Source organism: Xenopus laevis, chromosome 1L (assembly GCF_017654675.1).
Source record: "Xenopus laevis strain J_2021 chromosome 1L, Xenopus_laevis_v10.1, whole genome shotgun sequence".
NCBI classification, from domain to species: Eukaryota; Metazoa; Chordata; class Amphibia; order Anura; family Pipidae; genus Xenopus; species Xenopus laevis.
The window spans coordinates 123,014,817-123,038,343 of NC_054371.1; the positions used below are offsets into that span (position 1 = coordinate 123,014,817).

The window sequence follows — 23,527 nt, forward strand, 5'->3', positions numbered from 1 at the left end:
GTGATTACCTGGTAACCTTGAGCCTCCCATTGAGCTACCTCAAAAATCTAATATTATCTAGTAGTTGCATATAATCAATTTTCTGCACTGAAGTGTTACTTCTTAATTTGGATAGCCTGAGGGTAGCATAATGTTGGACCTTGATTAGGATTTCAGCTGATGGGGAGGTCCAAAACTCTAAAGACTATATCTACTTTGGTAAGGACAAAAGAAAAGTGCCTTTGGCCTAAAAACATGTTGGATGGAGAAACCAGGATCCCAGAAGCAAGGAATTTCCCTGGCAAAGTCTGGTTGGTAGGCCTGTATCTCCCCTCAGAGGTGAAAGGCAGTTAGCTAAGCTTGCACGGGCAGTTCTGACACCTGTTATGGCTTAGTTACACTGGCATACATGTTATCTGTTCGGGTAACAGCTGTGAACTCAGGTTAGTCTCATGAACTATCTCAATGCAGAGGGCACTGGTGAGAAGTATGGTGAGCACCTGAGAATAAGTATGGATGAGAGAGATGGGACTAGAAGAGAGTCTATTATAACTGTTAGCTGTTTATGCCAGTTACTCAATATTAAAGATGTTTCCCATGTAAATTTTGTACACTCTCATGATCCTATAATTTTGTGGTTTTGTGCATCAATAGATTCCCACGTATATTTGAAGCAATAAGCTTTTTATGTGAACTGTGAAGCTAATATATTGCATCTTCTTGACAGGGGTCACCTATGGATATGAACCAAATATGACCACATATTCACTGTAGAGCTACAGTGCATCATTTATTTGTACTTAGGGTCAGAGAGCTTGCACTTAGCAGTTTATGAAGCTGATCTCTTGTTTCTATCCCATTTGTCTATGGTATGGGATGAGCAACAGGTGAAGGATTTAGCAGTCCATCAAATTTAAATATATTTAAGGCATGTTAAATATTGCATTTTATATTTGTTTAGAGAAGAACAATTTACAATTTTACCAACACACTAAGCAGTAAGTGATGAATGCACCCAACATTCATCAATGTCTGGCATTCCCTCAGACAATGATGAATGTTGGTTGTGATTATGTGTAGCCAGCATTCATCAATGTTTAGATGTCTGCTATGCAGGAGTTAAATAGCCCAATATGGGAACAACAAAGCTGCCTATCAACATCCATGCTCTTGGAGGCCACACGTATGGGCAGTGGCAGAACCAGGACATCCAAGATCATGGTTCAACCTATCTGATGTTTTCTTACTTCACTCTTTTCACTGATATTCTTTGGCTTTCGTCTAAAAACTATGCTCTATACTCTTTTGCCTTCTTTTGTCTGTGTTTTTTTTATTAGTCCTAACTCTTACCTACTCTCCTCCCTTACTTTTCTCTCCTTTTGTTTATATTTATCCTCTTCAACTTTTTTTTAATACCTCGTATTTCTTCTTCCTTTTCTTTTTACATGTCACTTTCCCCAGTTTTCAAAATTGCAAAAAAAAATTTACCCTAAGGGTATTTATTATTAATATATTAATTTATAATTAATGTATTAATATATTTATTATGTGGTGTAAAAAACAGCAGGATAATTCTCCACACATCGCCAGGCTTTGCTGTGTAAAAAACAGCATACATTTTTTTATGCTTACACTGGACTTACACTGGAAGCAATGAAAAATAACGGCGGTGTTTTCATGGGGTAAAATAAAACACACCTTGATTTATTATGGGGTGTAAAAAAAACAGAGGAATAATTTGCCAGGCATTGCTGTGTAAAAAACATTGTAAAAATGGTGTAATTTTTTAGGCACTTTTTCTTTTACCAACTTACTTACACAGGTCTGAAGCCGTGTACAATAACGGTGGAAAATCTGGCTTTCACATGGTATAAAAATCCCACACCTTGATAAGTTTTATTTTACACAGCTTTTAACACTGAATTTAGTTTTACAGAACATAATAAATAGATCCCCTTGATACATTTGCCATTTACACAGTTTTTCAGCGATTTTCATTTTACACTGCATAATAAATGAGCCTCTAAATCTTTTCCCTTCTGCTCCCCTTCACCATACTTTTTGTTCAAGTATGTTAAGCTTTACCCCTCTCCATATCATAAGCAAAACCAACCTCTAATGCATAACAATACAGTAACACTAAGGAGGATTTAAAATAGGAAATCACTACAAGTATGGTGTGGCTTTTGTTGCACAGAAACTGTAATAAAAGTAATTGGGTAAGAAGGAGAATATTTACTAATTAGTGAATACATGGAAGCATTTCTTCCTGCAAATCACCTTCTTACTGAAACCCAAGTCAATTAGAAACGCACATACCCCTGAATGACCAAACACTAGTTTGTACAGTCTGTGATTTAATGATATTAGGTGTCTAATTCTAATTATGAACACTGTTCTATAGTGTTTCTGAATTCTGAATAATAATACTCTCTATACATTTCTAATGAATAAACAAGGCTGTATAATGATGCTGAGAATCTATAAACTGATAGGGTCCCTGCTATTTTTTATGATAAAACATATTATTTAATATCTTATTAATTAATAATTCTTAATAATATCCATGTTTTCTAGCAGACTTAAGGTATGAAGATTCAAATTACAGAAATATCCATTAATCGGAAAAACCCAGGTCCAGAGCATTCTGGATAACAGGTTCCATACCATGCTGTTCTGTATAACAAGGCTGGATTAAAAAATAAAAAACATAAATGTCTTCATTTTATTCATACTCTTCATATCATCATATATTGTCACATGGACCTCTATCTATCTATCTATCTATCTATCTATCTATCTATCTATCTATCTATCTATCTATCTATCATCTATCATCTATCTATCCTAAGCCCATATGGTGACTCTTTAGTTTTTTTTCAAGACTTTTTACACTTGAAAAAACCCTGTGTTAGGGTGAAACATATAGTGCTTAAATATGTTTAAGCAGCTTACTTCTATGTCTTGTTTTTCTCATCGCCCTAACTGACCTTTAGGGGCAGATTTACTAAATGGCTAAGTGGCAAATTTTACTGAACCTTACCTCTTTTGCCAGATTTGACCTTGCCACCTCCGACCAGGAGAAGTGCTTAAAAGAAGCTAGATCTTCCTCAATCTTCTGTCACTTACATCATATCCTGTGTGGCGAAAATGCAATAGAGTTCAAAAAACGCTTGCGACTTTTCCTTTTTTAAGCGGGATTGCCTGCAAAAGTCCTAACAAACTTTTTTTGGGGTAACCGGTTTTCTCCAGACACTTCCTAACATATGTAACATTCATTTTACAGCGGGCACATGTGTAGGGCATTATTTAAATTTTTTTGTCTTTATTAAGGTTCCCTGGACATTTGTAATAAAAAAAGTGGTAACTTAAAGCCACCAATATTTAACATTTAACTCACATTTAACTCTAAATAAAACAAACTTTATAACGTGCATGTGTTCTTTACGTATAGTAATATAATTGCAATTGAACACACCCCACTGATTAAATTGCCAACACAGATATCTGATACCATAGGCCCCTTGCACACAGCACCCCATATGTAATAAATGCACTAAGTTTGCACATGACTGGAGCAATAACCCATGGCAACCAATAAGATGCGTTTAAACAGGTGACCAGTAAATGCTACCTGTGATTGGCTGCTTTGGGCTGCTTTGGGTTACTGCTGTTGGGTAAATTTAGTGACTTTTATTAAATACATGTGTTTTGTCTACCTCCTGATAAAATTCAGTTTTATCAATAGAGGAGAAATTTCCTGTTTCTTGAGATTGGGAGGAAAAGCAAGCACAGGGAGAACAAACTCCTTGGCTGGAGTTAAACCCAAGGCCACAACTCTGCAAGGCAACACTGCTAACCACTGCACTAATGGACTGCCTTGAAGAAGACGGCTTGAGCAGAGGAATACATGCCTGTATAATACAGCTCTTCATGGTTCCAAATCTATGAAGCTCATCCAAAGAGGCCCAAAGCAGTGGTGGAAAATGCAGCTAGAATGCCAATGAGTTCTGCCTTGGTTAATCCTGAGATCCAAGCAAAGAAAATCAAACCATAAGTGACACCTGGGGAGAATGCTTATTTGTTGTCTATAGTGGACGAGTGTTTTCTATACATCGGTAACCTGCTTTAGAGTTTGTGATAGAAATTGGAGAATAACCAAAATCACCTATATGTATATCTGCCAATGTAGAGACAAGTACAATCTTGTGAAACAACCCTGTGCCAATATGTTTTACATAAAATTATACAAAATGTAATTAAATGGAAATATATTTATGAATATGGTATATCTGGCCTTTAAGGATGCTGAGACTTCAAGTAGTACAAAATGTGATTGTATTGTACCCTGCTCATGATTTTCCATCCCTAACCTAATTTACTGTACTGTGATTTCCTCAAGCCTGCTGGGGCCCTGATCCCTAGTTTTCCTTACATGTTTCCTAACCGACCTTGCTTGCTTGTTCCTTTCTCTGGGCACAACCTGTCTCTGAATGATGTTTCCTGCAGCGCTTTAGCTACTCAGCCAGTATACACTAACCTGTGATCATATATGCAGGCAGATATGTATCTGTATAGAAACACTTCTCTTTCTGGATCTGGGATAATAATCTCCACTTTTCCTGCTGAGAAGACAAATTCCTTGCAGATAAACGTGATATAACAAAGCCAGAAGGCACACAAACAATTACATAGACTAACTGAGCATTTCAAAAGCTCTGCAGCAGAAATCAATACAAACACATTATCTGGTAACTTTACATATATAAATATATAAAATATGGAATACAGGCAATAATACTCATATTGCACCTGTTCTGTGCCTGGCATTGCACACATTATCCAGGACATTTCACCTGCAAAAATACAAATAACCTATAGTATACAGTACATGGAAATGCACTCCAACAGTACCAACAAGTCAGTCTCAGGGCATGGATCCCCATAAATCCTTTGAGAAATACTTTTCCATCTGAATAGTTTCTATAGAAGGGCAGGCAAGCTTTGATCAGTGGGTAAATACAGGTCAGCAACCCACTGTACATTTGGTTCAGTCACTGAATGGTATCCCCCATCATATCAAAATGTCATTGGCTACCAGAGCAAATAAAAATCCATATGGAAAAAACTGAAATGCCATTCTCAGTGGCGTAAAGGGGGCACCAAGTCACCCATTTTATGCCATTGGCCATTCTACAAATTTTATATAGAAACTAGATACAGGATTACTGGAAAATGAACCAGCTGAAGAATAAGGCCCTCATGATCAAAGCTATATTACAAGTTATTGTTTGGTGCAAGTTTTCCCTTCTGCTATTAATAAAGAGCCATTTAGTTTTGGGTACAAATTCCCATAGCAGTCAATACTATTTTAGAAATGAAAAGGATAAAATGAAAATATTTTTCCAGTGTATCTCCTTCAAAGACCTTGGCTATTGATCATGCAATAGAGATGGCAGAGCATTTGTTAGCCCTGTCATTGATCTTGCATGGTAAATTACTGTACACATATTTCTGTAGCCTGCTCTGGTAATGAAAATATTACTTGGTATTCTTGCACATCCCCTATACCTTGTCTGGATCTTCACAGCAGGAATGATATTTAATAGAGGGTTTTCAGTGAAAATGCAAGAGACAAGCAGCAGGGCCTGTAACAAAGGGCTCATCACTGCTCTTCATCAAGCTGCCGCTTACACCTAAATTCTATGGTTTTTGAGCTCACTCAGTTCAGAGTGTATTGAACACATTTAACACAGTATATTATTGAGAGAGTTTATGGCATTATGTTCCTACCTCTCTATGCTAAGCATTAACATCAGGTCCTCTTGCTTTGATGCTTATGTTGGTAACCAACAGGGGTTATCTGAAGACATTCCCCAATTTCTTTATAAAGGGTTGCATTTGGTGCCAAGTACAATTTCAGTTTAAAAAGGGTTAATTAATTAGTTGAAAAAACACTTCATATTCACAATGGGGATTCTTAGCAAAAAAAAAAAAAAAAAAAAAGCCCAGAGGAACTGCAAATGTGTTAATTGGACACTTGTATGTTGAGGCTGCTTTTTATTAACCCTGCTATAGTTGGATTACATTTTCTGTCTGTGCTGGAATTAAGCATGCACATTCTTTGTGAAGAAGACATCCTCCTATAACGGTAACCCCTTTGCATAAAAAATGGATGGCAGATGGTATCCCTGCTGGACCAGTCTGTCAGAACAAATTGTCAGATTTTGAAATTGGTGGATAGTGTTAGGGGAAGTAATACTGTAGCTCCTGTAAAAGGCATCATAAATGGAAAACATTATTTAAACCAATAATGGGGGTGGGGTGGGTCATAGAGGAACAGCAAAGCAAATGTTTAAATGTATAGCACAAATACTGTTAAAAAAACACCCAAGAATAATATCTGTTCTAAATCTGAGAAAAGACAAAAAAGGAGTTAGAGATGTTTTTTATTTCCCATCAAATTCTATTTTTTACGGTTCTGCTTGTGGGCATAATATGGTTTCAGATGAATAGCCTCCCATTGATCTCACAGAATATTGCCAGTATATATCATATTTAGCAGAGATACATAACAATAATGAACACTCCATCGCTGGAGATATTTGAATAAAGATGGTTTAGTGCACTCATCGGAAGGGAAATGTCACATTATATCACACACTCTGCTGTGGGCAAATAATTTATTCCATATTAATAGGCTTTTTCCCCTTTGGTTAATGGAAATAGAGCGTTAGTGAAAGGATGGGAACGGAGCTAAGATTGGCATGGCTTTTTAATTCCCACTTAGTAGTTAGGTTACCATGTGTCAATCTGTGCCATGGTTGAAAGTATGATTCAGTCTGCTTTGTGGGTGTGTTTGTAATACTAATAATGTCTTTATTATTTACCACAGTTCTGTAGCTAAGATGTAATTTTTTAAGTACAGCTTTTTTGTCTCATTAGCACATACAATGACAGAGCACTCATATAAAACTGGCTTAGCTGATGATAAGTACCTACAATTTTTCCTGTTTTAGGATTTTGTGATAACTTTGATTACATGGTTAATTTATAGTGTTGCCCTAGGCTGCCTGGTACCTCTGAGATCTACGGGTTTGCTGGGGCTAAACAGGCCAAGACAGATAGTATTCAGGGTTCAAGTAATTGGGTATTTGGATCTGCAGAGATCTAATGTTGATGAGTAAACCAAAGAAATTCAGTGAAGCCTGTCCTAGCTGCATTGTCACTGGCATTGATTTGCACCAGTGACGGAGGTCAAGTTGAAGTAGATCTCTGCAGATTAGCCTGGATTCAGCAGTATTTTTATAATCCCTTTATACTTTTTGCCAACTTTATACACCTGAAGGGCACAACTAGCCATCAGTTTCATTACCTGAAACAGGCATATTTCCAGAAAAACGTAAAGGGGTTGTTCACCTTTAAACTGACTTTTACTATGATGTAGAGAGTGATATTCTGAGACATTTGGCAGTTTCTGCAGTCTGGTTGCTAGGGTCCAAATTACCCCAGCAACCATGCAGTGATTTGAATGAAACACTAGAATATGAATAGGAGAGGCCTGAACAGAAAGATGAGAAGCCACACTTGTCCACATAGTAAATGGCCTGCTGATGGCTAGAGTCATGGGAGAGTTCACATCCTAATCCTTCTTGATGTCTCTGCTGCATGTAGGGTTGCCACCAGGCCTCTATTCTAGTAAAATACCTGCCAAGGCTATGGCTACAAATTTACCGGGTACAGTATGTCTGTAACAACTAATCCTCTGCACCCAGCCTGCCTACGATCCACCTTCTGCCTGCCTCACATTCCCTCTTCCAACTCCACCAGTTCCTCCTTTAGCTTGCCAGACCCACTAAGTTTTCTGCAGTGTAGCCTCTGCAACTCATGGCCCCACCCCTATTGCAGCACAGATCCACCCCCGACATCATGGACCCACCCCTCAGAGCCACGCCCCTGGTCTGGCCAGTAAAGAATGTTAATAAAAAGGTGGCAAACCTAGCTGCATGAGAGACTGTAGGCCATAACATACTGTACATTCTGACACTTAGAAATATGATCCAACTCCATGGCATTAGTTAGCATTTCTACTCAACTCTACCATTAAACTGGATTATATTGCTCCAGCTACCACATGATTCCTCATCTCAGAAACATTTCAAAAATAAAACATCTGGTTCCAGTGAAATGGAGATAAAGCTATGTAAGAACGCTTAATTGAAGTGTTCAAACAGCCCTTGATTGTTTCTGCTAAAAATATATTCTATATTTTTAGAAGAAATATATATATATATATATATATATATATATATATATATATATATATATATATATATATATATTTTCTATACACTGATTGTATAGATTACATTTTTAGTTGCAGTATCAACAAGAATTTCCACTTCCTTTGTTAAAAGCAATACTGCATTTATAATAGTTGGACCTTGAGTCAAGGTATTAATTACAAAGGGAAAATAAGAATTTCTCTCTGTATCTCTTTGTAGATTAAGTATAGCAAGAGCTCTCTAGAATCAAAGGCTAGTTTCTAGATAAAAAGCCCCAAAGATAAAAGCCCCAAAGATTTCTTCAGATCAATTTAAATCTATTTCTGTTGAGCACATTTTGATTTTCATTAAGTTTCTTAATAGTAAGGAATGGTTGACACTTATATAGAGTGTATATGATGTTCATCTGGTTCAGGGCACAGATGGCGGCTGTCACCTTCCAATAGAACAGATGGAAGCATGCATTCCTGCAGTTGCAACATTTGTACCCTTTTTCTTTATTACATCTTGACCGGAGTCTTTAAATCTGGAAACTATGATCTGAAAATCCTGGGAAAAAAAGGATCAGATAAAACATAATCAGAAGAAGAGAAAAAGAAATGGAAAATGTATCGATAGAGCATGAAGGAAAAGACGGCTGTTGAAAATGGAGGGTACAGAAAGGAAGAGGTGAAGGATCTACAGCAAAAGGTTGAGAGGAAAGGAAATAAAAAGGCAAAACTCAAGAATGGAAAAGGAAAAGCATATTATGATGTAAAGCAAAAACGTAGAAAAGGAACAAATAAGAAGAGAAAATCCTGCAAAAAGGGGAGTGAAAGACATATACAATACTATATATAGTACTTGGTGTGCTAATACACAATACCTCTCATTGTATATAATGTGTCTGTGTATCATTAATCACCATTTCTCTCTATGTAATATGCTTGGCTAGAAGTATATTACTGCATAATGTACTGCCTCCCACTGTATATATACTGTGATTGGGTTTTATTACACAATGCCTATAACGTGGTTTTGGTGTCAGTATTCAGTGAGCAAATGTATATAATATTTTTGGGGTGCCAATACCCACTGGCTCTCACTGTATAATGTGCTTGAATGTCAGTGTTTGCTGTCTCTGATAATATATAGTACATAGTGTGCTGGAGATGACATTGACTTTGTGTGTGTTTGGCAGTAAATGCAGCCAGAACATGCTACATGCCATTAGTTGGTTCCAACACACATGGATACTGTATGTCATGTCCTTTTTTACTTCCTGCTTGCCATATGTGTGTACTCAAGCATTCAGCATTTCATTCTCAGCTTTTAAATAAAGCAAAAAAACAACAAATCCTGAGTACATTAAAAAGAAAGTAATTAAAACTTATTTAGGCTAATTTATATAGGACATGATGATCAATAGCTTCCATGACAGTCCATTTTTTCCATTGTAGCACTCAGTGTTAGCACTGTAGTAACTGGTGCAGAGTTTTTTCCAAGTCTTTTAAACCAAGTGATCTGTTTGTGTATTTTTTGACAATTTACTCACCCCAAGCAAAAATATCTGCTGCCTATAGATTTAGTGGATTAACAAGTTTACTTTTCTCACTGGTAAACCATTTCTATATCTAGGTCATACCCTTTTTGGTTCTGTTCTCTGACCCTTCTCTTAAATAAAAGCTGTTCTCTTTTATGACCACACATCTTTACATTCTGGCTCTAGACTCCAAACTGGTTAGCTTAAAGTAACTAGCCTATGCTTGTCTCTTTTAGCTTCTGTTCTGGTTATGACTTGGTTTACCTATCCAGTATTTAACCTAGTTTAACTACAAGCTATGTCCTTGTCCACATCAGTAAAATCGCCCATGTTCACATCAACTTATTTTGGGAAAAACACTCAGCATTACAGCTTGGCAAAAATTACACGAGCCTGCAGCAGCTCCCTTGATAAATGAGTGCCAATGACTTTAAAAAATGTTCTTTTTTTCTATTACATTACATCTTCTAAGGAAGTAGAAGATATGAATCTCTTTTTTTCTTTATTGACTCAAGAGCAAGATATAAAAGAATCAAATTACTGTTTAATGAATTGCTGAATACGCCCAGTCATTTGAGTAGGAGTTTCTTTCAGAGCAATGGCTTTAAGACATATTTCACACAGACGTTTTATTACAGTCTTGAGGCATGGCACTCTAATAGTCATTACACAATACATTTTAAAGATAAGATTTGTTCTTTTTGCCCACCAAAACCAACAAAAAGCACAGGGTTTAGTCTAGCAGTAGCAGAAAACATAAGCAAGATGCATAGATTAATATATCTGCTATGGCTCGATACAATAGTTTCTGTTTCTAGAAAATTAGACTACAGACTATAGAATACACATTGTGGAGGTTCTGTCCTTAAAGTTGTATCAGTGACTGGTGGACCAGTCAATCACAAATTGGACTGGTCCACCAGGAAGTGGGAAAAGTCCTAGTGGGACCTAGGCTTGTTGTTGTCAGCATGGTTTTCCTCATTTGCACTTATACCTAAGCCCCTAATATGCCAAAGAAAATATTGTAAGAAATATATTAGAATAAACCTAGGACTCGGGTGATGGGGCAGGGAAGAGACCACAGTTATTGCCCCAGATAAGCAGGTGAATCTAGGGAAGCAGCTAATTATATAGAGCTGAATTTCCCAAGAGAATTTGCTGTTTCAGTACATGAGCAAGAGCTAATGCATTAGATGGGAATAGCTACTGTACTATATGTCAGTCCAAACAACCATATACACTGGGTTTTAAACAGCACAGGGAAAGAAAGGTTTAGCCTGTTTAATGCACACTGTCTGACTGTGCTACCCTGAATGTCTGAGTATATCTACTGCATTACCCTGTGCTCAAACACAGCATTTATTAGTCCAAATCTGTAGTTTTTATCTATGTATAAAATATTTTCCATAGACACCAGTAAAATGGCGCCTTCTAATTTGGAAGGCAAGTATTATTGAAAAATATTACTGTGCTGGCTATGTAAAGTCAGTAAAGTTTGTACAATGAAACTCTCAGTCATGGGAATACTCAGCAAGAACACTTTTAAGGCTTGCTAATGATTTGTGGGCCCTTCATATCAGGTTCTCTGAGGGGCCCCTGGTGTCCCAGTCTGACACTGTACAGTCATGCGGAAACATTTAGTTCTCCATTGTCAAACTTCAGAGAATCTAAAAGCAAACTGAAGCTGACACAAATTTGGCATGGTACAAACATATTTCAAAATCTTTTACTGCAATTTTATATAAAGAACTAAATGAAAAAAACTGAATGTACAAATGTTTGGATATATTTCCAGATTTAGTTACATTAAAAACTTGTTAAATGAGGTTGAATGAAAAAGAAAGTTTCTTTCCAGTTAATTAATTGCTACTTTTTTCAAAGTTGTTTATGCCAACAAAGTTGATGACTGTTAAGTAAAAGAAATAACATTGTAAAATGCTCTGGCCTACTTTGTTTTTTAGCTTGTTTTTATTATTATTTGTTTACCACTGTGCCACCCCAGCTTGGAATGCCTAGCCTAATGTAGTCATAATAAACCTGTATAATGAAATAACTTCTTGGAACAAAGTGTTAAGGAACAAAGAAAAGCAGTCTGAAATGTTCCACTATGATCATATACGGTTCATTTAGGGGAAGGCAAGATGAAGTATTTGCTTTAGAAATTATTTGGTCTCCTTTGAAACCTATGTAAGCTGCCAACAGCTCTATCCATTTTCTTACTCTACCTTTCCAAATGGTGTATGGAAGCTCCTCTAGTATAAATTCTTGCTCTTCTTTCTGTTCCATTAAGGTTATATCCTCTATATATTTTTCAAGCTTCAAGCTGCAAGGTCTGTACAAGGAACCAAAGTGTTTTCACAAATAATTGCAACATAGAGAGGATATAATCTGATCTTGCTATTTAGGGACAAGATTATGTATAACCTGAAAATGGCACCTCGGTTTTTTTTCTTTAAGTCTGCTAAAAATCATTTAAACATTAAATAAACCCAAAAGGATGGTGTTGCTACCAATATGGATGGTTGTTTAGTTACCATCAAGTATGTTGTACAAGGCAACAGATTTATCATTACAGAGAAAAACGTACACATATTAAAAAATGATGGTTACAATTAAGGTGGCCATACACGATACAATTATGATCTTTCCTGGAAAAGATCTTCAGTACACATTTGTATAGCTGAATTTTCAACGAAGCAGGTCAGATTCGCCCATCACTAGGTGCTATTTGTACATAAATAGAGTGGGCTATAGCTCATAAACCAACCCACCATGAATACGGTATATGGGTATGCAATTTATTAGCCAGAATGTTTGGGACCTAAGGCGTGATCAGTCTCCCTCCCATAAACAAACATACAAGTCGCCATGTGTAAAATACACTGTACTACTTTGGAGCTCACAAGCCCGGAACACACTTTCATTTCTTGATGTTACATTATGTGCATGTTACTTTGTTATAACATTTACAATCAGAAGGAGGTCAGGGGGGGAGCACCCATAGTTTCTGCTGGGGAGAAAGTCTGGGTCGGCGGGGCCAATGTCAGACTGGAAATCCCGAGCTAAGGGCCCACCGCCAGATATGAGCCCACTACTCCAGCATACACCAACCCGATGATTACTGCCGCAGATGATTACCACCATATTCCCATGCTCCACCACACTGCGCTCCACCCGGGGCAGGGCCCACCAGGTTTTTCCCTGGTATCCCACCAGTCCAGATCGACCCTGTACTTCCATGGTTCCCTCAGTGTGTAGCTCTTAAAGGGGATCTATCTTGAAAATGAAAATTTAATATAAGCTGAAATAAGAAACTTTATAAATATAATCAATTAAAAATTCTGTATAATTAATGAAATAATCAAGTTACTCTTCACTTTCCCCCTCTGAGCAACCTGTCTCTCTTCATTCTGTCTTCACGCAGTAGGTGGAGTCAGTTTTTGATTGATAGTTAGGTCTTGTACATCCTTTGGGGGGGGGGTTTGCACGCTTAACCTAGGAGCTCACTCTAAAATTAACTGGCTCTGATGGAAATCCTGTTTCCCTTTGTGCAGGGTGTTTGCCAGAGTCTGTTATTTTGTTACCTTTTGTTTGTGCTGGAGTTGGTTATTTGAGTTATTCTGCTTAGAAAGGGTGCACCCCTAAAAGACGCATTACACCTGTCAATCAAAATCGGAACTATACCTCAGCATGAAGAGAGCATTAAGAGAGACACGTTGTAGAGAGTAAGATACTGAAGCGTAACTTGATTATTTCTTAATCGGTACATGATTTGTAATTGATTGTATTTAGATCGTGTCTTATTTCAGTGAGATGAAGCTTATATTACATTTTAATTTTTGCAATAGATCCCCTTTAAGCTACAAAGGAATTGACACTAAAACCATTATTGACACTGCATATATATGCAAGTGGCAGCATTGACATAAAAAAGTGGCAAGCTTTTATGCAGGTATACACTATTACTCTCAAACGGTGGAGAAAGTATGAGCATAGTAGAAATGACATATGACCTATATAAAAGCATTGGTCCTGTAACATGATGCCTTCATATGGTCATGGAAGCATAAGCAGATTAAATGACTTTGAATATAAATGACTTATATATTTTACAGTGGGGCATACATCATTCCTATTTGTGAGTCTGTCTATGTATGCAACTCGTTTTAACTCCCTGCTATTCTATAATATTTTGCATAATATTGCTATGAGCACATGATGGGTTAAAGATTACTTTCTAGTATACTGCTTCCACATGATGTATTTTATTCCATCTTCTAATTGTTCTGATTCTTTTTATTAATTGTCACTTGATTCTGACTGAATCTTATATAGGAACCTGATCTCCCACTAATTGGGTGCTCTTGACACAGTTTGCATGGAGGTGGGTAATGTGATGGGCGTCAGGAAAAGCAGAGCAGAGTGGGGGCTGGGATTGAGAACTGTGTGACAATCTCATCCTCACAGACAGTTATTTTATATTGCAGGTTTCTATTTTATGCTATCTAATAATGTAACCTTTTCCTAATAAGGAGCCTTGTCATGCATGAAAAATCTCAGAATAAAGACAACTGGGAGCAAAGTAAATCAGAAAAAAACAAGCTATATTATATGCAGTGTTCATATTTTCAGATAATTTTTACAGTTATTTTGATACACTTAAATATTCAGTTAGAATGGTGCATACATAGAATCTGTTTCAACAACACATATACAGACATGTGAAATCACAGCACAGTAAACAGTTTATGCATTTCACTGAATTCATCAACAGGAAGTCAAGAGGGGTTCTAAAGGTGGAAGAACAACAATGGATTTGAACTTCTGATTATATGGCTGTTGGGGGGTGGTGCTTTGTGGAAAGACTACACTTCCCATCCCTGAGAATTGCATCTCACCTTTTTTCAGGGATATATAAATGGCTCTTGACTTCTATGGCTAATGTATGATTCAATCCATTAATTTGTATTGTTGTCAGACAAGTAGTGAACACAGGGGTCTATACTTAATTCTGATTGAAGTGATGCCATTTTCAATTGAGGTGTACCTTCCAGTATAACAGAGGTAAGCATAGGCCAAGGATACCCCTATCCCCTGGGGCATCTCTCATCCCCCTCAAGAATGACACAGAGACTTAATTGGTGCAAAATATGTGTGGAAGTCACTTTCTTTATTTATTACTTTTTGCTAAAAAGGACTAGGTACCCCCTGACCCGCAGCTGCGGCTCCTATCACCAACCTGGGCATTGTGCCCACACCGTAATAGACAACCATAGGGAGCAGGGATCATGGGGCCAAGCGCCCTCTGTGACCAATCAGTCGCCCATCCTCCTGCTCCCAACCGTGTGCATAACTGGCGCTAACCCCAGCCCCTTGCATGACTCAGACAAGACCGTGCAGTCAAAGTCTGCTCCACACTAGTGACTCTCCAAAGGGTAGGCCTGCACTGTAACCGTCTTTTCTCCTGGAGCCGCACTGCCGCCACCCAATGGAAAAGGGGGGAGGGGTACCACCTGTCCTTTTCCATGGCCCACCTATACCTCCTGTGACTTCCACCACTCCTGAATAAATGACCCGATGTTCCCTAAAAACAGATCCAAACCCTCACTTGACAGATGAACTCCATCTTCCCTAAAGAACTGGTGTTGCTTACTTCTTATGTTGTCGTGCCTTATGATACCTTTCCCAAAGGAACACATGAATTTATGCATGGCCCGGTTCACTTTCTTTCTAGCTTTCTCCACGCCTTTGGGTGAAATTGCCCCCCTCCAATTGCTCCTCTGTATAATGTCTGACCAAGCTAACCCCCCGACCTTCCTGTTTTCCAGCATCTCCGACAAGTCGGCCCTCATGTTCTCTATGAGTGCTGGAGTCTTTTTTGACGTGAGATCGTTTCCCCCTGTATGAATTATAACTAAATGCACGAAATTAACTCGATGGAGCGCGTTATAGAACCTACCTTTTAGCTGCTCCCATCTCATACCTCTCCAACCCTGCCATGCCAACTTCATGTGTTCCTTTGGTAACCCCAGCTGTTGCCCTGCTGCATGCTTTTTGGCCCAAAAAATAAATGAGTGCCCTATGACCAATATGTTGACAGCAGATCCACACCTTTCTGCGAAGTAAATACATATGCAGGGTTAGCTTCCATTTCTCATTTTTTCCACGGGCCGTATATACTTCCTATATGCCTCTGATTTCCATCTCCCCCTCTTTTTTATCTTCTCTATACACTCCCCCCTCATTGCTGCCTCTGTTGCTGCACCTATTCTGAAAGAATGTGAACTAAATTTCTTTGGGTCCCAACCATTGACTATTACTGCCTTCTTCAGCACCTGGCTAAACTGGAAAGCAGAAAGGGGGGATGAGTCTTTGTGCAGTAGTAGCAGCTGCCCACCCCCGGGCCGGACTGTCCTATAATTCACCAGTGCCTTGACCGTACATGTTATTTTACCTGTGGCCTCTATACCTATCCACCTCCCTTTCCCTTCCTGATCAGTTTTAGATCTACTAACATAGACCAATGCTTTCCCCTCTTGTATAACTACGTGCTTGTCCATTAAACCTTTCCCTGCTGCCTTTTTTGATGGGGGGACCAATTCACTTAACCGCAACGCCCCCCCAAATGCTAATGTGAATGCTGCCCTGAACAGCATATATTCAAATTGATCAAAACAGACCTTTTTTAATGCCCTTATGACCAGAGTCAGCCTGCTTTCCACTATTGGTTCTCTCTCATCTACTCTAGGGCCCTCCGCTCTTGCCCATCCTTTTATAACTTTCCTAATTACTGGGCTGCGTACTATCTCAGGTCTACCTTCTGCTACTGAAAAATGGGAAATCGCCGCTAGCGTGGCGCTGGCGCCTGCTTTTGATTTTCCCTCCCTATACATTAACGCCAGAAATGACAACAAATCCTTAGTGCTGCCCTCCCTCTTACCGCTTTCGCAGAATAGTTGCCATCTTTTCCATGCCTTTTTGTATGCGGCAAGAGTTCTCTCGGATACAGATTTCCCGTACAGCTCTTCTAAGAGAGGTTCACCAACTGCCATAAATTATCAGGGCAATTATGAGGTGTTTTTGCTGCGTTGGGTGCCAATTTAAAGAAAAGATCCCATTTTTCCCTTGACAATGCGTCTGCCAATGTGTTCTCTACACCTGGGATGTGCTGCGCTCTAAATGAGATGTTAAACCTCATGCAAATTAAAACTAACTGTCTCAATAGATTGATTACTGGGGCTGAATCCGATGATAAATTATTAACTGCACACACCACCCCCATATTGTCTGATATGAACCGAATTGCTTTATCCCTAAAATCTCCTGCCCATAGCTCCAGTGCTACTACTATGGGGAATAACTCTAGCAAAGTCAAATTCTTAGTTAAACCCAACTCACGCCATGCTTGCGGCCACCTGCCAGTACACCACTTTCCTGCAAAGTAAGCTCCATAACCAATGCTACCTGACGCATCTGTTAACAATTCCAATTCTCTGTTATTCCTTGTCTCAGATAACCATAACCTTATTCCGTTAAATTCTGTCAAAAAACTATCCCAAACACCCAAATCTGCTCTTAACTCCTTAGTTATCCTTATTTTGTGGAATGGTTTTTTAACCCCTGTCGTAGCCTTTTCCAACCTTCTCTTAAATATCCGACCCATTGGAATTATTCTACATGCAAAGTTCAGCAGCCCCAAAGTCTGTTGCATTTCTCTCAACGTTACTTTTTTAGTCCCCATTAAATTATGTATTGCCTGCTTGCTTTTTTCTACTTTATCCCTTGGCAACCTGCACCTCCTGGCTTTTGTATCTATCTCAATTCCCAAAAAGGTCAACTTTGTAGTTGGCTGCACTGTCTTTTCGTCCGCTACTGGGACACCTAACTCTTTTAGCATCTGTAAAAATATTAACAAGGTTTCCTGGCATTTCCCTGTTTGTTTGGGCCCTATGATTAAAAAATCATCTAGGTAGTGGGCTATGGCCGCATTCCCCGACCTTTGGCATATAAGCCAATGCAAAAAATGTGCTAAACATCTCAAAATATGAACATGAAATTGCACATCCCATAGGTAAGCATAAATCCACAAAAAATGCTCCCTGAAAATAACACCCGGTCAACTTAAAACTCTCTGGGTGTAAAGGTAAAAGCCTAAATGCAGACTCTATGTCCACCTTTGCTAACAATGCCCTGTCCCCTTGTCCCTTTACGATTTCTAAAGCTTCGTCGAAAGACTGGTACTGCACCTTGCACTGTTCTTTATCTAGTGCATCATTCACTGATGCCCCTACTGGATATGAAAGGTGCTGTATCATCCTGAATTTACCCTGCTCTTTTTTGGGCACTACGCCTAGTGGAGATACCACCAGGCCCTCTATGGGGAGGACTTCAAATGGCCCTGCCATCCTACCTGCTTTTACTTCTTTTTCAATTTTTTGTTTTAAAACATCCTCATGCTGGCCAGCTGATTTTAAATTTTTATAGATTTTACTAGGGGGGGGTGTTTGCGCTACTGGAATCTTAAAACCATCCAAAAAACCCTTTGCTAAAAATACTGCTGCCTCTTTATCTGGGTAACCAAGTAATGACTCACTTAGCTTGCCCATCTGCACTGGCGTTGCCGCTCTTTTGCTGAGCGCCTCGAAAGGGCTGCCTGTTTGCTTGGGTCTCCCTTTTCCTGTTACATTCACTTACAATATGAGAAGATCCACATGCAGAGCATGCATGCCTAAATTTGCATGCATACCCTCTATTACATCTCCTCTCGTTGTATGCGAAACACACGTTCCTTGGTTTGACCGTATAGCTCCCTTTGTTCACATTATGGCTTGTACTACTCTCTTTAGACACCAATCTTGTCCATAAATCTATGTCCTTCTGCCCAAAAGATAACATTTTACTATTTACAATCTTTTTCCTGAAAGCCTGGTCATAATCATACCATGAAGTACCCTTGTAAAACAGATATGTGTCAATTATTGTATCAATGTACTTTATGATATTCAAACTCTGCTCCGGCTTTTTAACTAGGTATACGCTTGAAAAAACCAAAAAACCTTTCAACCAATCAAATATCGATTTTCCCCTTCTCCCTTTTTCCTCCTGTTTCACCCCTTCTTCCTTTTCTTGAACTGCTTCCCTAGTTAAACTATAAATATCCACAAATTTACCCTCTTCTATAGACTTTCTCGCTTTCTTAGGTAAATGTGCTGCAGTCTCTGTAAGTGCGCATGCATATGTATCCCCAGCCCCAGCTAGGACCATTACCGGAGTGGTTTCTTTTGAATTTTTCTCTATACCCCCACCTTTCTCTTTGCCTTTCAGATACTTCTTAAGTATGGCCACCATTTTACCCCCTTCTGACTCACTATCTGAATCCTCTGAATCAGAATCCAAATCAATTGGTATGTCATGTTGCACATTCAACTCACCCATAGGTGCCTCCTTTGCAGCGATTGCCACGATTGGTCTCTGTGTGCTTGTATCCTCTTTCTGCACCCTTGTATTTGCTGGATAGGCTTCTTTTTCCTTCCTTGTTGATGGGCCTGCCTCCTCCTCTTGTCTTTGCGTTCTTTCTCTCCTCCACTGCAACCAGCTCTCCTCTTCCTCCCTGTTTCTAAAATGGAGACTCGGCACCCGATAACCATCCCAATATGGAAACTCCTGTCCCACTGCCCATCCAGGTATCCTCTGGTTATACCATTGCCTATGTGCAGGAAAAAACTCATAATTATTGTCATAACCTCCATACTCAGTATTACAACCATCCCCCTCCCACATGGCATTAAAACCGTTTCCGTTCCACTGTTGGCAGCCTCTATGACCCCATCCCCTCTGGGGGTTCCGTTGCTCAAAAACAGGTCTGTTGTTTCCCCTAAATCTGAAACTCCCCCCTCCCCTGGTCGCTGGGGCTTGGAAATGTTCAGCTCCCCATGCATGGCCATGTTCTGATCCTCTGCGTCCCTCCTCCTCAGGGTTGGGGGCAGCTTCCCTCCCCCAATCCTCTTCCCCTGGAAGCTCCTCTATGCTTGCTCTGCCACCCTGGAGGGAACAGGGGTCGTTGGTGCTGGATCTGCCCCCTGAGGGTATCTGTGGGGCCCTATTGACTATGCCCCTCGTGCCCCCCCCCGTCCCCTTGGTGGTGGCTGGTGCCTTATTGCTTATGGGGTGTAATGCATTGGTGGCCGTGGGAGACTCGTTGGTGGCATAGGGGGGGGGCATTGGTGGCCGTGGGAAAAACATTGGTGGCAGTGGGGACCCCCTCCGAGCCCCCCACCCGCCTCCCCCTTGAACCTCCAAACCTCTTCCTTGGATGCTCCTTGTTGTGCTGCTCCCCGATCCTCTGTGCGCCTCCAAACTTCTTTCTTTTTCGCACCGCCGGTCCAGCGCTGTTCGTCGATCCGGAAGTGACGTCATCTTGATCCGGTTCTCGTTCTCGCGATGCTTCCTCCTCTTCGCTGACGACGCCGTCAAAAATTAGTCTGCTGCTCCTGGCTTGGTTTCCTCCTTAAGCATCTGTCCCTTCTCTGCCCCAGCCCCCTTTACCTCCCCCAGCCCGCCCCCTTTTTTCCAGCCACCAGGTATCTCTCCCTTTGTTCCCTTTGTATGTGTCCAGGGGGAGGGAAAGGGGGGGCTGGGGTGGCAAACAGCCCCAGCTGCGTGACAAAGTACCTAAAGCCCTGGGGGAAGGGGTCCCTTGCCTAAGTCCCACTCTCCCCTATACAGGTTTCGTTCCCTCATAGCAACAAAATATTGGCAAAAAGTAGCAGTGTTTTTGAGACACATATATTCCCTTTATATTTCAAGTATTTTAGCACAAAATGCTGGTGGGCCCTGCTCAGTGATTCTTGAGAATATGGGATTGATGCCAATTTTGGGCTTAAGTAAAAGCTATTACACAAAATAGGCTCAGGTTGTTTTCAAACACAGCCATTCCTCTGACATGTAGCACAATATTTCTCACAAATGGCACTCTTAGTGCTCTCTGATAATAGAACTGTTTAGAGGAACTATTCAAAGCAATATCAGTAAGCTATGTTTATTTTAATGGCAGATTTCAATGAAGGAAAGGAAGTACAAGAAGTAACAGTGAGCGAGACATGATGAAAAGGAGAGGAGTGTGTGTGGAGGGAACAGTTAGGTGTGCGAGAGATATTTTCACAGTATAGAGAGTCTCCAACAGCTTTTAATTACCACTAGAAGCCGTGTGGCAGGGTGAATTAATGCAGTGAAACATCACGGTGCCAAGGGGCCAGGTAACGAAATATGTCAGATTAGGAACCTGGTTTATATATATGCATTTGTAATATAACTCTCAGTTGTGAATCACTGGGCGGAATGTGATGAACATTTAAACTTTCATCAGCACTAAAGGGACCATATCACCAGCAAGGCATTGGGAATATATGCTGTACATCTACATCAGAAGGAGGAACAGGCATAACCTGTAAAACATATTAAGCCAAACTAAAGGCTTGACATGTACCTGAGAAAAGGAGTAAACAATAGCTTAGTGTCCTGATAGAACAGGGTTAGAAGTAGACATATCTCTTACATCAATAACACTGTAGTATTTTATCAATCAATCATTTTGTGGCCCTAGGTACTTTAAAGGAGAATTAAACCTTAAAGTTAAAAAAAACCCTACCCTACATAAAGCCCCTCCCTCCAGCCTTGTTACCCCGAGCAAATGCCCCTCACGTTTTACTTATCCCTCGGTGCAGATTCAGGCATCAGAGTTCACAGGGCCACGGGTTTAAGCAGTGTGGTTCCTGCTGACTATAATATGAAGCATTTTGTGGCAATTGTAGATTACATATCACCATGCAGATACTAAACACATAGGGGCACATTTACCTAGGGTCAAATATCGAGGGTTAATGAACCCTCGATATTCGACCGTCGAAGAAAAATCCTTCGACTTCGAATATCGAATTTGATGGATTTACCGCTATTCCTACGATGGAACGATCGAAGGAATAATCGTTCGAAATTCTTCTAATCGAACAATTCAAAGGATTTTAATCCATCGATTGAAGGATATTCCTTTGATCAGAAAATTGTTAGGAAGCCTATGGGGACCTTCCCCATAGGCTAACATTGGCCTCGGTAGGTTTTAGGTGGCGAACTATGGGGTCGAAGAACTTTTTTAAAGAGACAGTACTTCGACTATCGAATGGTTGAATGATTTTTAGTTCGAATCGTTCGATTCAAAGTCGAAGGTCGTAGTCGAAGGTCGAAGTAGCCCATTTGATGGTCGAAGTAGCCATATTCGACCATTCGAAATTCAAACTATTTTTCCTCTATTGAGTGTTTGATCAATATTGGATTCCGGGAAATCATTCAGATAAGTTGGAGTTGTGGCATATAGAAAAAGGAATAGACAAACCTTTGAGTTGTGAGTATATAAAAAGGAGAAAAGGGGAATAAAATTATGGTGCCTTATGGAAAGTGAACCCAAAGATGGCATGTCTTGTGTCCCTTACAGAAATACATGTATATCTTACAGAAAGAGGGAGACACATTCAATTATCGTACAGAAAGATGGAGACATATCTGTGTGCTTTACAGTAAGAGAAGCGGAGAGAGTTGTTACATGCAAACCCCAGGTCTCAAGCATTCCAGATAATAGGCCCCGTATCTGTACGTAACAGAAAGAGGAGCGATCACTAACAGGGTTTATTGCATAAAATGATGGGAACAGCTTTGTTACCTATAAAGGAACAGATATGGGCATGTACAGGAGCTCAGTTTTCTGTTTTTTTAACAGCACCACACAATTTTGCCATAAAGGTATGAAATTTATTATAGAGAAACCTGTTATCCAGAAAGCACCGTATTACAGATAGTCCATTGAGACCATTTTAAAATAACTCATGCATTTAAAATTGATTTCCTTTTTCTCTGTGATAATAAAACAGTGTACTTCATACCAACTAAGATATAATTAATCCTCACTGGAGGCAAAAGAAAACGATTGGATTTAATTAATGTTTGAAAGATTTTTTAGTAGACATGATAAATTATGGAAAACATCCCTTATCCAGAACACCCCAGGTACTTATAATACATAGAGCAGCAGAATGAAAGAGAGTTGTTACTTAAGGAGATGTAAAGGCAAAAAAACAAAATCCCATTTTTACTATGTAGGGTAGGGTTTTTTTTATATATATTAAGGGTTTGTTTCTCCTTTAAGCTCCTAGGAGATATAGTACGGTTAGCCAATAACCTGATCTGGGTAATTTCCATAACTGACCTAAAGTCAGGACTCCTGAGTCATTATACATTATACATTATTATTCTTTTTGTATGTAGTGCTGACATTAATCGTATCAGTCTTTGCCCAGTAGAGCTTACAATCTAATGTCCTTTACACACAATATGGTCAGTTTTTTCAGAAGACTATTCACCAGCTAGTATGATTTTGGAGTGTGGAGAAAACCCATGCAGCCACAGGCCTTTTCTAAAGTGCAGAAAGGATTAATGATAAACCTAACAGCGGATGCAGTATATTCATAATATTCTAAGTCCCCTCCCAATAGCACTACATGGTAGAGTACTGCACTGGGGGAATATAAAGAATAGCTGCAGTTGAGAAATAGGTGTGTGGAGTACAGATAGACAGCACTGTAATTTGAACATGCAGAGAGAAAGATACAGTTTGGCACAGTGTATTGCTGTGAATAATTTAGCACTGGTATTTTGTCAATTTTGCCTGTAGACTCTAATAGAAATTTGGGAG

The 23,527-nt window shown here is 39.5% G+C and overlaps 1 protein-coding gene across 1 annotated transcript; it reads right to left on the minus strand.

Annotated features, from left to right (window-relative positions):
- Positions 1-15,950: 15,950 nt before the first annotated feature.
- On the minus strand, positions 15,951-20,293 carry LOC121393765. Its single transcript, XM_041563192.1, has 2 exons — positions 20,088-20,293; positions 15,951-19,492 (listed from the first exon to the last, which is right to left on the minus strand). The coding sequence occupies exon 2, from the start codon at positions 19,219-19,221 to the stop codon at positions 18,376-18,378; it is 846 nt and encodes a 281-aa protein (XP_041419126.1). The 5' UTR covers positions 19,222-19,492; positions 20,088-20,293; the 3' UTR covers positions 15,951-18,375.
- Between the last annotated feature and the right edge of the window lie 3,234 nt (positions 20,294-23,527).

What these genes read in the sequence shown, in the direction of transcription:
- LOC121393765 (XM_041563192.1), bottom strand. Translation starts at nt 19,221, where the DNA reads ATGGGTGAGTTGAATGTGCAACATGACATACCAATTGATTTGGATTCT.